General features: G+C 51.4%; 1 protein-coding gene across 9 annotated transcripts in view; it reads left to right on the top strand.

The window, feature by feature from the left end:
• Positions 1-14,575, top strand: part of ABLIM3 (actin binding LIM protein family member 3) — a 188,576-nt gene that overhangs the window by 150,248 nt on the left and 23,753 nt on the right. For 5 of the 9 annotated variants that reach the window (XR_008618141.1, XR_008618142.1, XM_055086832.1 and 2 more), the window contains 6 exons: positions 157-228; positions 5,524-5,679; positions 7,774-7,903; positions 10,021-10,068; positions 12,380-12,514; positions 14,153-14,217. Coding sequence is in view for 7 of the 9 variants with exons in the window: in XM_055086832.1 (XP_054942807.1) it covers positions 157-228; positions 5,524-5,679; positions 7,774-7,903; positions 10,021-10,068; positions 12,380-12,514; positions 14,153-14,217 (606 nt within the window). In the remaining 2 variants the exon portion in view is untranslated. Of the gene's footprint in view, positions 1-156; positions 229-5,523; positions 5,680-7,246; positions 7,277-7,773; positions 7,904-8,582; positions 8,682-10,020; positions 10,069-12,379; positions 12,515-14,152; positions 14,218-14,575 lie in introns of all 9 variants that reach the window. The other 4 variants (XM_028493358.2, XM_055086833.1, XM_055086834.1 and 1 more) reach the window with 4 other exon arrangements.

Raw genomic sequence — 14,575 nt, forward strand, 5'->3', positions numbered from 1 at the left:
GCAGAAAATAAAGAGACAGTATAGAAACAGCCAGAGAGTGCTTTTAGCAGTATTGCTAATGTTCCCCGAAGAACTGCGTTCTTACAGCCCCATCTCCCCGCTCCCCACAAGGTTAGAGACGCAGTCTCTCACCCTCTGTCTTCATCTCTCCCACAGCATAGGCGGACGTCTGAAACTTCCATCTCACCCCCTGGATCTAGCATCGGGTCACCCAACCGAGTCATCTGCGTATGTATCACTTTTCAGCCACCGAACAGCCTTGCTCATCCCCAGGCCTGTTAATTAAAGAGTCTCTAAGGACAGCCAAAGACAGCAGTCAGGTTTCCATCTAGCCGATATCTAGTGTGTGCCCGTCATGTGCTAGACTCCGTGCTAGATCCTGAGGATGCAGTCGGGGACAGGGAAGACATGGACCCTCACGGAACCCACAGCCTCGTAAATAGTTACAGGGATAACATCAAGTTCAGTAGAAGCTCTGAAACCAATATGATGTGCCTCTTCCCCATGAGTCCTTGAGACCAGGGCAAAGTGAAATTTGGGTCAGAGTGGTGTTTGGAGTGGGTCTTGGGTGGGATGTTGATGTGGAGATAGTGGCATGTGATAAAGAGGCAGACAGGAGGAAGAAGCCATATGAATGTGGAAACATGACTATAAAGGGTTTGCACACATAAAGAAGAGCTTTCTAGCCATGTGAGAAGTCCAGGGACGGAGCAAACTACGCGCATGTGTCTGAGTTCCCAGCCCCAGAGGCATTCAAACACAGAGACACTCCTCATTTGCAGGGATGTGGCAGAACCAACAAGAGTTGAGTCAGATGACCTCACAGGTCCCTTGGATATGTAATTTATTCATTCATTCATTAAGCGAATGCATCCTGAATGTCTCCTCTGGGCTAAGTGCTGGGCTCTGGTGAGCTGCACCCACCTGATGCCTGTCCTCATGACATTGACCCCATAAGTCCGTGGATAATCAGATGCCATTCTAATAAGTGCTAGGAAGAAAAAGTGCAGGGTGCTCTGATGATGCTGCAGATAGACAGAGGGACCTGACAGTCTAGGACCAGTTGGGAGAAGAGTCCTGAGGAAGAAACAGTTAAGCCCACGCCTGAGAGATAAACAGAAGTTAGGTAACGGAGGTGAGGAAGGCAGAGCCGGAGAGGACTGCAGTGAGCAGGGGAGGGGCCTGGCAGTCAGCAGACCTCTTGCAGCCTTTCTCATGTCAAAGGGCCAGGAAGACCAGAAATGAGGGAAGTGGTCCAGAGCAGGAAACCCACTCCTCATGAGAAGCTCTAGAGACAGTCCCCAAACAAGCCAGCCCTGAGTAGGCCCTGCCCACCATTGCTTCATCATTATTTCACTGCAGATCCCCATTCAGTTTCGTCCTTGATCCCTGGATAATGCCCATCGATGAGACTATTTCCTTTCCTTTCTTCCTCTGTTCAAGTGAAAAAAAAGACGTAAGAGTTATCATTGACTGCAACTTCAATATGGGTCAGCATGTGGCTCCCACAAAAGATAAGAGACTTTGATCACAGGCTGTCCTCATTGAAGATTCCAGTCCAGAACAAGAGAGATGATAGCTCCCCTGGTGCTGTGAATGGGGCCAGACCACAGTAGGATTAATGAGCTTAGTTTCAGGGCCTACCGGGTGAGAAGGTTACTGACAAAAGTGAGCGTGTCTCCGGAAGAGCGTTACCAGGATATGAGAGCTCAGACACACACAGCTGCATAGAATGCCACTGCCCCCTAGCTGGCCTCCCTGTGCTTCTGGGAAGCCGCCTTAAATTTTGTGAAGTAAGTTAGGCCCAGATGACGTTCACCCTGGCATTCTGGAGGAAGCTCGTAGAGTTGCCCCTGTGAGAAGCAGCCCCGCTACGGATGAACAGCAGCAGCTGGAGACACCTGCCATTGTGCCCTTCAAATGGGGGCTTATCCACTGAGACCAGTTACCCCTGGCATATCCCAGCATTGGCCTGTGTCTCCCCTCCCATATTCTCCTGCTCTCACCTCCAGCTGCTCTGGGGAATGAGTGCCCTTGTCATGTGAGCCACGTTTTAAGTCAGACCATTCCGCACATGGTTTCCAAATTCAGGGAAGAATCCATCCACCCACTTTGGGGACATTTAGTAACAGGCAGAGAGATCCAGTATTGGTTCAGTGTTCATAAATACGGAGGTTTGGTATTAAAATAGAATGATCAGTGAACCTGGAGGGGGCAGGTTCTTTCAAACTTTGCTCCACTCCCCACTTGACTGCTAGAATCATCTCCAGCCCAATGTGTTCTCTTCCTTCCTTCCTGGCTAATTATGTAAGGATGCCTCTGTTCCATCACTGTGCCTCCAGACCTAAGGCTCATTTATAACCCAGTAAACAAGGAAGTATAGGAAGAAATATAAATTTAGTATTTTTGAGGTTTGGAGTAAAGTGCCCAGATAAATATTGACAAGTTTGTAAGATGCCAAGAGCTCTCAAGGTCAAAATCTAACATCCCAGGATAAAAGGCAACAGTTAATTCAGCAAGTGGACTCTCCTAATAAGGTTCTCTCTACCCACACCCCGCCAAATTGGTACAGTTGTGGGTGTCTGGCCTGGGCAGTCTCTGGCAGGAATGAGATGGCACACCTCAAAGGGTTTAAGTGTGGAGGGAGTGTGTACAGAACTGGGGGCAGGGTCAGGGGACCCACAAGACCTAGTGCGGCATCCAGAGTCAGCAACAGCAGGAGGCTGTCACCACCCTAAGCCTAAAGGGAAGGGCTGGCCAGAGCTGCAGCTGTGGCAGAGCAGCCGGGACAGGAACCAAGTCCATCACAGCCGGGCAGGGCTGGTGCAAGGGAGACACGTTCACAGCCCCTCTCTCCACTCAGCCTCAGCCTGCAGGTGCCCCTCATTAGCCAAACCCAGCTGAAAGCCAGGGAGCCTGTGACACAGTCCGTGGGACCTCAGAGCTCAGACCAGGGCCAGGAGGAGTGGGCAGTGGGTCTCGGGTGAGCGGACAATGAACAGCACGGAGCCCAGACAGCAGTGGGATGGGATGGGGATGAAGGAGTGGAAGGGCCTTGGGAAGTGTTTAAAACATCCACAGTCCGAAGGTCTTTATGAAAGTTGCTCTCTCTATGGCAGTCTTGGCCCTGAGACTTACCTGGCCCCCCAGACACTGGGAGAACATTATAGGATAATACAGTCTCCTTGGAGTCTCTCTTAATCTACCTCATCTCAGGACCTTGTAAGCCACAGTGGTTTGGGGGGACAGATCCTGACTGACCATAGCAGAAACCGGGTGACCAGGAACAGAGGGAATGGCTGGAGGACGCAGACGTGGAAAGGACGTGGCTTCAGGAGCCATGAGATGGGAGCTCTCCCGAGCGGGGGAAGCTGTCTAAGTCCTTGTGGTTCTAGAGGGTTAAACTCAGGCCAAGGCAGGTGGTAGTTCGAGGCTCGCTTCAGTTCGATGCGAGGAGCAGCTCTCTGAGTGCAGCCCTCTGCCAGTTGCTAAGACGGTGAACTCGCCATCCTGGGAAGCCAGGAGAGGCCAGTGGAAGGGGCAGGCTCCCAGGCTAGACTGCCTGGGTTTGAATTCTGGTACAGCTACTTATTAGCTGTGACCTTGGGCGAGTTCACTGATTTCTCTGTGCCTGTTTCCTTATGCAAAAATGAGGATAATATTAGTATGTGCTATTAGAGTTGGTGGTTGTATGGATTAACGGAGTTAAACCATATAAGGGACTTAGGATGGAGTCTGGTTCCTAATAAGTGGTCATCAAGTGTTAGCTAGTGTTTTACTGCCATGATTAATTCTGTCTTTACAATCTTCATCATCTTCTTCAAGGATGCTGTGAATGAAGATGCCCTCACTGTGTGGGGTTTGGAAGGCTGGATTCAGCCCTACTGGCTAAGTGGTACAAGTTGCAGAATCTTTTGAGCCTCAATTTCCTCATCTGGAAAATAGGAATCATATTTTTTTAATTTACTTTTTATTTTATGTTGGAGTATAGTTGATTTACAATGTTGTGTCAGCTTCAGGTGTACATGTGTACTGTAGCTAAGTCAGCTAAAGTGACTTAGCTATACATACACATATATCCATCCTTTTTCAGATTCTTTTCCCATATAGGTTATTACAGAATATTGAGTAGAGTTCCCTGTGCTATACAGCAGGTCCCTGTTGACTGTCCATTCCATGTATGGTAGTGTATATATGTCAATCCCAAACTCCCAGTCTATTCCTTCCTGCTCCCACCTTTCCCCCTTGGCAACCATAAGTCTGCTTTCAAAGTCTGTGAGTCTGTTTCTATTCTGCAGATAAATTCATCTGTATCATCCTTCTAGATTCCACATATAAGTGATTTCATATGATATTTGTCTTTCTCTGTCTGACTTACTTCACCCAGCATGACAATCTCCAGGTCCATCCATGTTGCTGCAAATAGCATTATTTCACTCTTTTTTATGGCTGAGTAATAATTCCATTGTATATACGTACCACGTCTTCTTTATCCATTCCTCTGTCGACGGACATTTAGGTTGCTTCCATGTCTTGGCTATTGTAAATAGTGCTGCTATGAACATTGGGGTGCATGTATCTTTTTGAATTATGGTTTTCTCCAGATATATGCTCAGGAGTAGGATTGCTGGATCATATGGTAGTTCTATTTTTAGTTTTCTGAGGAACCTCCATACTGTTCTCCATAGTGGCTGTACCAATTTACATTCCCACCAACAGTGTAGGAGGGTTCCCTTTTCTCCACACCTTTTCCAGCATTTATTGTTTGTAGACTTTTTGATGATGGCCCTTCTGACTGGTATAAGGTGATACCTCATTATAGTTTTGATTTACGTTTCTCTAATAATTAGTGATGTTGAGCACCTTTTCATGTGCTTTTTGGCCACCTGTATGTCTTCTTTGGAGAAATGTATATTTAGATTCTTTCGAATTTCATTCTTTTACATGTAGGTGTCCAGTTTTCCCAGCACCACTCATTGAAGAGACTGTCTTTTCTCCATTGTATATTCTTGCCTCCTTTGTCAATAGATTAATTGACCATAGGTGTGTGGGTTTATTTCTGGCATTTCTCTCCTGTCCCATTGATCTATATTTCTGTCTTTGTGCCAGTACCATACTGTTTTGATGACTATAGCTTTGTAGTATAGTCTGAAGTCAGGGAGCCTGATTCCTCCAGCTCCATTTTTCTTTCTCGTAATTGTTTTGGCTATTTGGGGTCTTTTGTGTTTCCATACAAATTTTAAAAATTTTTTGTCCTAAAAAATAAGAATAATATTGACACTTACTTCACAGAGGCATCCTGACATTTGGAGGAGATCATTCCTATACAGCACAGGACCTCACACATTCTGTCAATGTGGTGTCAATGTGAGCCCAGGTGGAATGGATGACCTTATTCTTACATTCTGCGAGTCTTCCATCCTAGCGGGAGAAGCTCATCCCCCTCTGTGCCTGGCTTTTGTTTCCTCTCCCCTTTGCCGCTTATCTTTCTGCTTCTTTCCTGTCCATTTCCCTCTTCCTCAGGCTAAAGTGGATAATGAGATCCTTAATTACAAAGACCTGGCAGCTCTCCCCAAGGTTAAGTCCATCTACGAGGTACAACGCCCCGACCTCATTTCCTACGAGCCTCATTCCAGATACACGTCCGACGAGATGCTGGAGAGGTGTGGCTATGGAGAGGTACGGCATCTCACCCTCTCTCTGGGGCTATTGGAGGAGAGGAGGGCCCTCAGGGTCCCCAGGCCCCTCCATCACAGAGACTTCAGCCTCCATAGGGCTGGCCCCCAGACTCTTTTAAACTGGTATTTATAGTCGACACTTAAAAATCAAGTGATTTCACCCAAAATCTGGCTTCTCTTGAAAAATCGGAGCTGGCAACACTACACCAGTGTTTCCACCACCTAGAGATGGGGAGCAGCTCCCTCTATAGGCAGGACATGGGCTCCCCAGTTCTCCCCGCTCCCCACTACTCTCTGAGAACCCCAACATAAAAGCCAAGAACCTGTGACCACTTATCACCTGAGCTGTTGTTTCTCTTACAGTGGAGAGATTTTATACATAGCCTACGGCTCTCATCCCCAGCTGTGCTCAGTGGCCATTTAGGTTTATAATCCCTAGTTAGGTAGGTTCTCTGGGTGCTGCCCCTGGCCTTAAGCCCCTGTGCTCAGAGCAAGAGACACTCTTATAAAAAGTCCACATCGGAAGGCTTTTGAAATAATTAAATGGTTGCTGGACAAGAGAAAGTGTTTCCTGGAGAAAGCAGGCTGGCTGTTACCCTGGAGGTCCTGGCAGTTTACATCCCAGGAGGTTTCTCACCCCCACCCCAGGCCCCTGAGCTGAGATCATTTGGAGCTTCAGAAGGAGCCCCGGCCTCATCTGTACTTTACCACTATCCCCTTCCTCTCTAAGGAGAATGGGGTTCCATTTGGTTTAAGAGCCCAATGCTGAGATTCTCTAAGTTCTGGCCTCTGAAATGGACCAGGAAAAGGGGACCAAGCGTTTGGTAGAAACTGATTCTCCTGAAGCCAGAGATGGCAAACTGGGGCCCATAGACCACAGCCAGCCCCCAGATTTGTTTTGTTTCACTCACAGAGTGTCTTTTTAAAATGTAAATTAGTTGTCAACATTTAAACATTAGGAGATTTCACGGAAGAGTCTGCACTTCTGCCTTGTCTTGGAAACTTAAGAAGCTGTGTTAGCATGGGATGGACAGTCCAGCCTGGGCCGGGTGCCCTGGAGCTGAGCGCCATCCCCTCTGCAGGCTGTGCCTTCCATCCCCCAGCTTGCCCCCCCCCACCGGCCCAACTCCTGCATTGATGGCATCAGCCTGGCCCTTGCTTGGCCTTGCATTTGGGAGCTCTGTCCTGTGTCCTGTCCTTATGAGCCACAGAAGGGCATGAACTGGTAGAGGCACAGGGAAGGGCCATGAACCGGCCCTGGGCTTGCAGTGGGGAAGCCTGGGCCCAGGTGAAGACCCTACCGCTTCTTCCCTGAGGGGCCCCGAGCCATCTCATCCCCTCTCTGGGCTGTGGTTTTTTCCATTTGTAAAAAGAGCATAGTCTCAAGGTTTCCTCCCACCCGCTGAGCACTGCTGATATTCAGGGAAGCTGAGGCTGTTCTCTGGGGTGGGGGACAAGGGGCAGCTGCAGGCTTCTCTCTGCTTCTTGTAACCACTCTCTGTCCCTCCCTCTTGCCCTCCTCTCTCCTTTCACTCCTTCCATGGCTGCCTTCAAACTTCGCTTCCAAGTCGCTGGGGACCTTATCTCCTTACTCCCAGGTAATTAAACTGGTTCCAGGAGACCTTTTCTATAATTGTGTCCTTTATGCTGACCAAGCAGACCCCCAATTTCCCCCCCACCCACTGAAGCCCCTGAAGGTGCTCCCGCAGTGCAAGCAGAGACAGGGAGACTTAGGAGCATGACCTGAAGAAAGTGGCAGTGGCTTAAAGGGTAGAGATGGCTGGGAGTGAACCTTTCTACCCAGAGATGGCCTCCCTGATGCTTCTGTGATCCTTGGCCAGGATTCTAGGGTCTGACCCACAGGTTCCATTCAAGGGCATGTGAGTGATGGGTGAAGGCCCTGGAAAGTCTCTGCAGCCTTCCTCGGGCTGTGCATGTAACCCAGGGAGGGGGTCTCTGTATTCAGAAGGGCAAAACCGTGCTTCAGCCCCTGGGATCCCAGATTCCATGTCACTTCCCCTCCTGACTGCTGGACCCTTGGGCTATAGGCCCCCCTAATTGCAGATCTTGCTCATGGCCCTGCTTCCTCCCCCAGGACATCTATGAGAACCTGGACCTCCGGCAGAGACGGGCCTCTAGCCCAGGATACATCGACTCCCCCACCTACAGCCGGCAGGGCATGTCCCCCACCTTCTCTCGCTCTCCTCATCACTATTACCGCTCCGGTAAGGAAGGGGGAAGCTCCCAAAGGGACAGGAAGAGCCAGGGGTGACAACACAGTGCCTAGATGTCCCCAGCTGCTGAGACAGCATGGGGCTTCCCTGGGTTATCTCCATTACAGCATGGTCCTCTGGAGGCTCTTGGCCACCCAGGCCTCACTGAGTCCCTGCAGATGCCACTGGCAGGGGAAGAAGAGGGGTACATGGTACTGAGATGCAGCAGGAAGGTGGGTGGTGTGCTGCTGCGGGGAGGGGAGTGGCAGGAAGCCCAGCCGTCCTGGCTGGAAGAAAACGTCTCCATCCTCATCCTTTGTCCTGTCCCATCCAGAGGGCAGAACCAGAGGATGAGAAATGGGGCAGTGTCCTGGCCTTCACCTGAGGGCCACCCTGAGGTTAGGGATGAAGCAGGCAGAGCAATTAAGGGAGGGGCCCAGGTGGGGAGCTAAGAGGAGCAAAGACGCCTTCCTGAAGCTCAGTGCTGTTGACTCTTACAACCCACAAAATCTGACTTTGGGGTGAAGCAAGACAACAGGGCCAAGCCTGTTTCTGCAGACCCGGTGCATGAGAGCACAGCCCCCATCCCTGCTGTCATCACCTCGCTGCTGCCGTAACCACCGCCACTGCATTAATGCCTGTTTTCTCTGTGCCTCTGCTCTCTCTGGGGACCACTGCCTGCGTGCTCCAGGGCCCGAGAGTGGCCGGAGCTCTCCATACCATAGCCAGTTAGATGTGAGGTCCTCCACTCCAACCTCTTACCAGGCTCCCAAGCACTTTCACATCCCAGGTAGGCTGCCAGCCCAGAATTCCTGGCATGGGTGCATGCTCTGTGGGGTCGCCGGGCGCCCTGCACCGGCACCGAGGAGAAACCGGGTGCTGGGGACCCTCCCTAACCAGTCACCCGCACTAACTGGCCTCCAGCTCCGACACGCCCACTGGCCTTAGCCCACTCCCTAGACAGAACCAGCCTTGATTAGGACCACCAGGAAGCAGCCCAGGGAAGTGCCTCGAATGTCCAAGGGCTGTGATGGGACATGGCAGTAACTGTGCTGAAGGCCATGGGCTTTGGGGATTGAATCCTTGATTCTGCTGCTTATAAGCTTGTGACCTCAGACCAGCTACTTAGCTTCCTTGAGCCTGTGTTGTTCCTTCTGGACAGCCAGGCACTGTTCTGGGTCCTGAAAGTGCAACTGTGCTCAAACCAGCCCAGATCCTTCAGGGTGTTTAAGTTCTAATGTGGGGAGAGAGCTAATAAATGAGTAAACAAATAAGTAAAATGATAATTTCAGGACATATAGGTGCCAAACATAATAAAACAGGGCACTGCGATAGAGTGATGGCGTGGGGGAGGCTGGGCTATGTGAGGTGGTCAGGGAGGGCTTCTTGGAGGAGGTGACATTGAAGCCAAAAGAGATCCCAGGGAAAAACATCCTGGGCAGAGGGAACAGCAAGTCCAAAGGCCCTGAAACGCTGAGCCTGCAGCTGGCCAGCATGGCTGGAGGTGGTGAGCATGAGGGGAAGTGATGGGCGGTAAGAGGAAGGCAGGGGCTGGGTGACCTGGGACAAAGTCAGTCTCACCCTGAGCTACAGCAGAGCCGAGCCTAGACCCCAGTCTCCCAACTCTGAGCTCAGGTTTTCACTCCCCACTCACTTTTCCCCAAGAGTTGGTCTTGCCATTTCATCTACACCTTTCTCAGTTGCCCCAGAAAGGTCCCATCCAGCCTCCTGGGGAGGAGCGGGTGAGAGTGCTAACTGTGGCTGCAGGGTTCTGGGGACCCCCACGTGGAATGAGGCATGGCTGCTGGGTGGGCACCTTCCCGCATGGGGTCTTGCTGAGCACGCGCCTGCCTTATGCCTTCATGCCCACCATCCAAGCCCCAAGCCCCCCTGCCTCAGCCCCATTTGAATCCGTCCATTCCTTTCCCCTCACCTTTCTTGGAACCTGATGGGATGAGGTTGGAAGCTCACCTTTGGAAGAGGAAGTCCACTGGGGGAAAGGTGGGGGAGCCTTGGGAGAAGTTGCTAACCACGTCTCTCTTCTGGGACCCACTGACCAACTGGCCGTCTCCTTTTCTCCTGTCTTTCTCTCTCCTCCCCGCTGTCCCTTCCCGGTCTGACTGGCACAGCTGGAGAAAGTAACATCTACCGGAAGCCCCCGATCTACAAACGGCATGGTATGGTCAGGGGCAGAGAGGGCTTGGCCAGGCAAGGGGAGGGGCAGTTAATCATCTGTGCAGATGGCTCTGTAGGGCCACCAGAGGGACACATACAAGGCTGCAACTCGGTCCTTCTTGTCGGCTGCCCCCCAGTCACTCAAGTTGGCCTTGGGGAGGGGGTTGGTGTCATTTCAAAACGGCAAGAAAGGTCTTGTATCCCCTGCATCCTTTCCCACCATCTCCTCACTACCCGCCTTGCCCTGCTATCTGCTATCCTAAAGCCCATGGTCAGGGAAACCCTTGTCACATGCATGTAGCCCTGGGAGAGTGACACTCCAAGGCGCTGGTACTCAAACTTGGACGTTCGTTAGAATCATGTGGAATGCATACAGATTCCTGGGCCCACCCCAGACATAATGAATCCAAATTTTCTATTTGTTACAGTTTCTCCAGGTGATTCTAACGTCCAGCCCAGCTTGGGAACCACTGCTCTAAACTGTTCTCAGTCACCATGTCCTGAGAGTAGATGGAGGCCTGGAGAGGGGACACGGATGAGAAAGGAGCTGAGGGTGCCTTCGTTCATTCATCCATATAGTGTTTCTTACAGAACTGTCTGTGGGCCAACTGCACCCAAGAGATTTATTTAAAAAACAGATACCTTGGCCCCCTCCCGTGCCCTAGACTTCCTTACTTAGGAATACTAAGAGTTTGCCCTACGAATCTGCCCTGTAACCAGTTCCATTCACAATTCCTACCTGTGCTCCCTGTGGGAGCCACCACTGAGACCTGTTCGTTCTTGCAAAAGCACTCAGTTGAATGAGCACACCCCTTCCTCCGAGGATGCAGAGGCACAGCTGCCACCCTGTATCACCCTTAGGTACCTATGGGTGCCTATGGGATCACAGGGGGAACACAGAATTGGACGAGCACGGAGACAGGCAGAAGCAACCCTGTACTGGGATCTAAACTCACTGGGCTGACGGAGGAGGTGGTACAAGTATAAACAGTGGCTCTGGGTGCTTACGATCTGACAATTTAGACAAACATCCTCGACTTCAGAGCGGACTGGGCTGGGGTCCAGGTGAGTCCTGAGCAGTGCACATCTACCTGTGGCTGTGGAGGACACGCCATGTACCCCCCAGTGGCCACAGAAAGGCACCAACCCTGACAAAGGTAGTTTACATCCAGAAAAGGCCCCCCAGGTCCCAAGCCCCTCAGGACTGTGTGGGATTTTGTAGGTGGGCCTGAGGGGCAGCAGCACAGCAGGCTCAGGAGGAGTCTGGGCTGGAGGTGGATTGTGCAGATAAGAGGGTGGATGAAAGGGCTGAATGAGAACGGCTGGAGTGGGAGGGGCTGCACAGGACCCCCATCAAAGAGGATTTGCAAGCTTTGGGAGCAAGTGCTGCTGGCTGGCTGAGAGCCATCCCAGGACCCTCTGCTGCTCTGGCTCCGCGGAGCCTAGGGCTTGTCCCTAGAGCTTCTCCCTCCTGAGAAATGATCAGGGGCCCCATCTCCTTTCCCCAGCCCTCTCTCTGCCCTAGTCAGCTTCTCGCCAGTCTTGGGGGTGGTAGTCATTGCCCTGGAAGGTTTTGTGCCTACAGTGGGTTTGATGGTCACCCCCATGATGTGGACTTCAGGGGGAAGCTTAGAGCTGGATGACATCTCAGCCAGCAGACCAGTTCTGATACAGACAAGGAAACAGGTGGAGAGGGGCACGATTTGCCCAGTGTTACAGCTGAGTTAAGTGGCAGAACTGGAACCAGAACCCAGAGTTACTGACTCCCCGGCCAGTGCTCCTTCCCTCAGGCCATCTAGTCTCCCCCAAGCAGGATTTGTCATTTCAGCATGAGGAGAAAGGTGACCTGACTCAACATGCAGCAGGCCCTGCTTGGCAATCCCACCCAAGATGTGGCTCAAATCCACAACAAGGCTGGCTTCCAGAGGGTGAGGAACGTAGTAAGGGCAAGGACTCACCTGGGACCTGTCTAATCTTACTTAAAGGAGCCACGGCCTTAGTGTTCACTTAGGAGAGTCTGTGGAATTGGTAGAAGGAGCCCTGCGCTGATCTGGGTCTGATCCAGTTCTGGTCTAACTTGCTGTGTGGTCTGAGCAAGACCCTTCCCCTCTCTGGTGTTCAGATTCCCAAGCGTAAAATGAGAGGCTTGGCCTCGGTGCTTTTCCAGCTCCGATGCTCCATGTCCCAGACCCTGGCCTGGACGTGGCCTCACTCCCCAGGGCTGGAGCCTGGCTGAGACAAGGGAGAGTATGTCCAGGACACTCTTCTAGGACATTCTGCCTCCCTGAAGCTCTCTCTTTGGGTCCTTTGCAGGTGATTTGTCGACAGCAACCAAGAGCAAAACAAGTGAAGACATCAGTCAGGCCTCCAAGTACAGTCCAGCCTACTCGCCAGACCCCTACTATGCTGCGGAGTCTGAGTACTGGACCTACCATGGGTCCCCCAAAGGTATCACCCCTTACAGGGGAGCCAGGACCAGAGCCCCGTCACCTACGCCAGGGACACAGGGCCGGCACAGACAGTTGCCCACTCCTGCACACGACAGTTCATTTGTTCATTAAGCAAACAGGTACTAAGGGCAGCCATGGGCCCTAGGGAGATACTAGGAAGCAAACCAGATCAGGTCCTTGCCCTTGTGTATGAGACATCGGCCCCAAATGGAGAGGGAGGTGATGTACAGCAGGTGAGGTACAGGAGGTAGAAGAGCTGATGCTAGGGGCATGCTGTCTAGTCTGGAAGATGACAGAAGCTGCTCAGATGCAGAGCCTCAGCTACCACAGGAAGGGTGAGGAGCAGGTAAGCCAGCAGAGTGTAGAAATGCACCTGCAAAGACCCAAGATGGGAGGGTAGGCTCCACTGGAGCAAAGGAATGGCTGTCAGCTCAACCTTGAGCTCAGAGAGGGAGGGGAGGGGGTGGGGGATGAGAGGCCAGATCCCACAGGGCCTTGTGGGTTGAGGTCAGGATTTGGGTCTTTATCCAAAATAGGAGGAAGTTGTTAAAAGTGGTGACATGATCAGATTTGTGTTTTTAAGAGACCACTTTGGCTGTAGGTGGAAAATGGCTTAGAGAATGGAAAAGAGAGGATGTTGGGAGATGGAAGTCTCTCACAGGCACCCTGGCAAGGGGTCCTAATGGTCCTCAAGGTGCTATCCCACCTAATCAGACATCCCAGGCTGTTTCTTTTAAGTATGTGCAAGAGTTGTCAGTAAGTGCCACTTTGATTCGACACATACCTTTAGTAATGAATGTCCATTTTGAACAAAGCTTCATGGGAGCTCAGAGATGACCCTGTGCCACCCTCAAAGAATTCTCCACTTTAGAAAGGGGATAAGACACAAGCACAACTATAACCCAAAATGGACAGTGATCAGTGCCCATGGGAGAGAGTGTTCAGAGGCTGCACAGGCAAGAGAGACCAGACCCAACAGGCCTGAGGGGGGAGAGCGGGAATCTTAGATGAGACTATTTCAATCACACACACACACACACACACACACACACACACACACACACACACACACACACACACACACACAAAGAAACAAAAAAAGAAAAAAGAAAAACCACCTCCAAAAGGCTTAAGCCAAAACAGGGATTTTCTGGGTCATGTGACCAAAAGTTTTTGAGGCATAGCTGGATCTAGAGGTAGATGAACATCATCAGGACTTGACCTGTCCTGTGGGCTGGGTGGCTCCAGTCTCAGGCTGATTCTGTCCTTATCATGGGAAGACGAGTTCTGGCAGGTCCAGGCTTACCTCCCATCCTTGGCAGAAAGAGGGCTTTTTCTCCTACCAGCGGCAGGAAAAGTCCCAACGTTGAGGTTTATTAGATCTGTCTGGGCAGTCAGCTTCACCTGCACTTTCCAGCCCAAGAATGGGAAGGGATGCTGGCCACCTCAGTATAGGGAGGCCCATGGTGGAGGCAGTTCACCAAAATGCACTTGTGCGGGGTCACTCAGCTAGAAAGTGGTGGAGCCAAGAGGAAACCCCCACCTGTCAAGGCTGTACTGCCCCCCTATGCCCTCTCGCCTGAGCAGGCAGAGTGGGGAGCGTGGGCGGGAGCTGATCCTAGCTGTCTTTTGGCAGTGCCCCGAGCCAGAAGGTTCTCATCTGGAGGAGAGGAGGACGATTTTGACCGCAGCATGCACAAGGTAAGCAGGCCACACCACTGAATGAGATGCTTAGATGGTATGTTACTGAGGATTTTTTCATTTGTGAGGGACAGAAACCAAATTCAAACTCACTCATGATAGAAAAGAGAAATGCAAAACTTGGCAAAACTGAAAAGTCAACTGGTAGGATTAGCTGCAGGTACAACTTGATCCAGCTGCTAAACAAATTGCCATAGGGAAATTCTCTCTCTCTGCTCTTACACTGGATTGCCTCTGCATTGGCCTCATGCCCAAGCAGGTTCTTCTCATGTTGTGGTCAGTGGATGCCAGTGACTTGTGCATCACTGGTGGAGATGGAAGGTGGTGCAGCTGCTGAGAAAGAGTTTGTGGTCCCTCA

Source organism: Physeter macrocephalus, chromosome 8 (assembly GCF_002837175.3).
Source record: "Physeter macrocephalus isolate SW-GA chromosome 8, ASM283717v5, whole genome shotgun sequence".
Taxonomy (NCBI): domain Eukaryota; kingdom Metazoa; phylum Chordata; class Mammalia; order Artiodactyla; family Physeteridae; genus Physeter; species Physeter macrocephalus.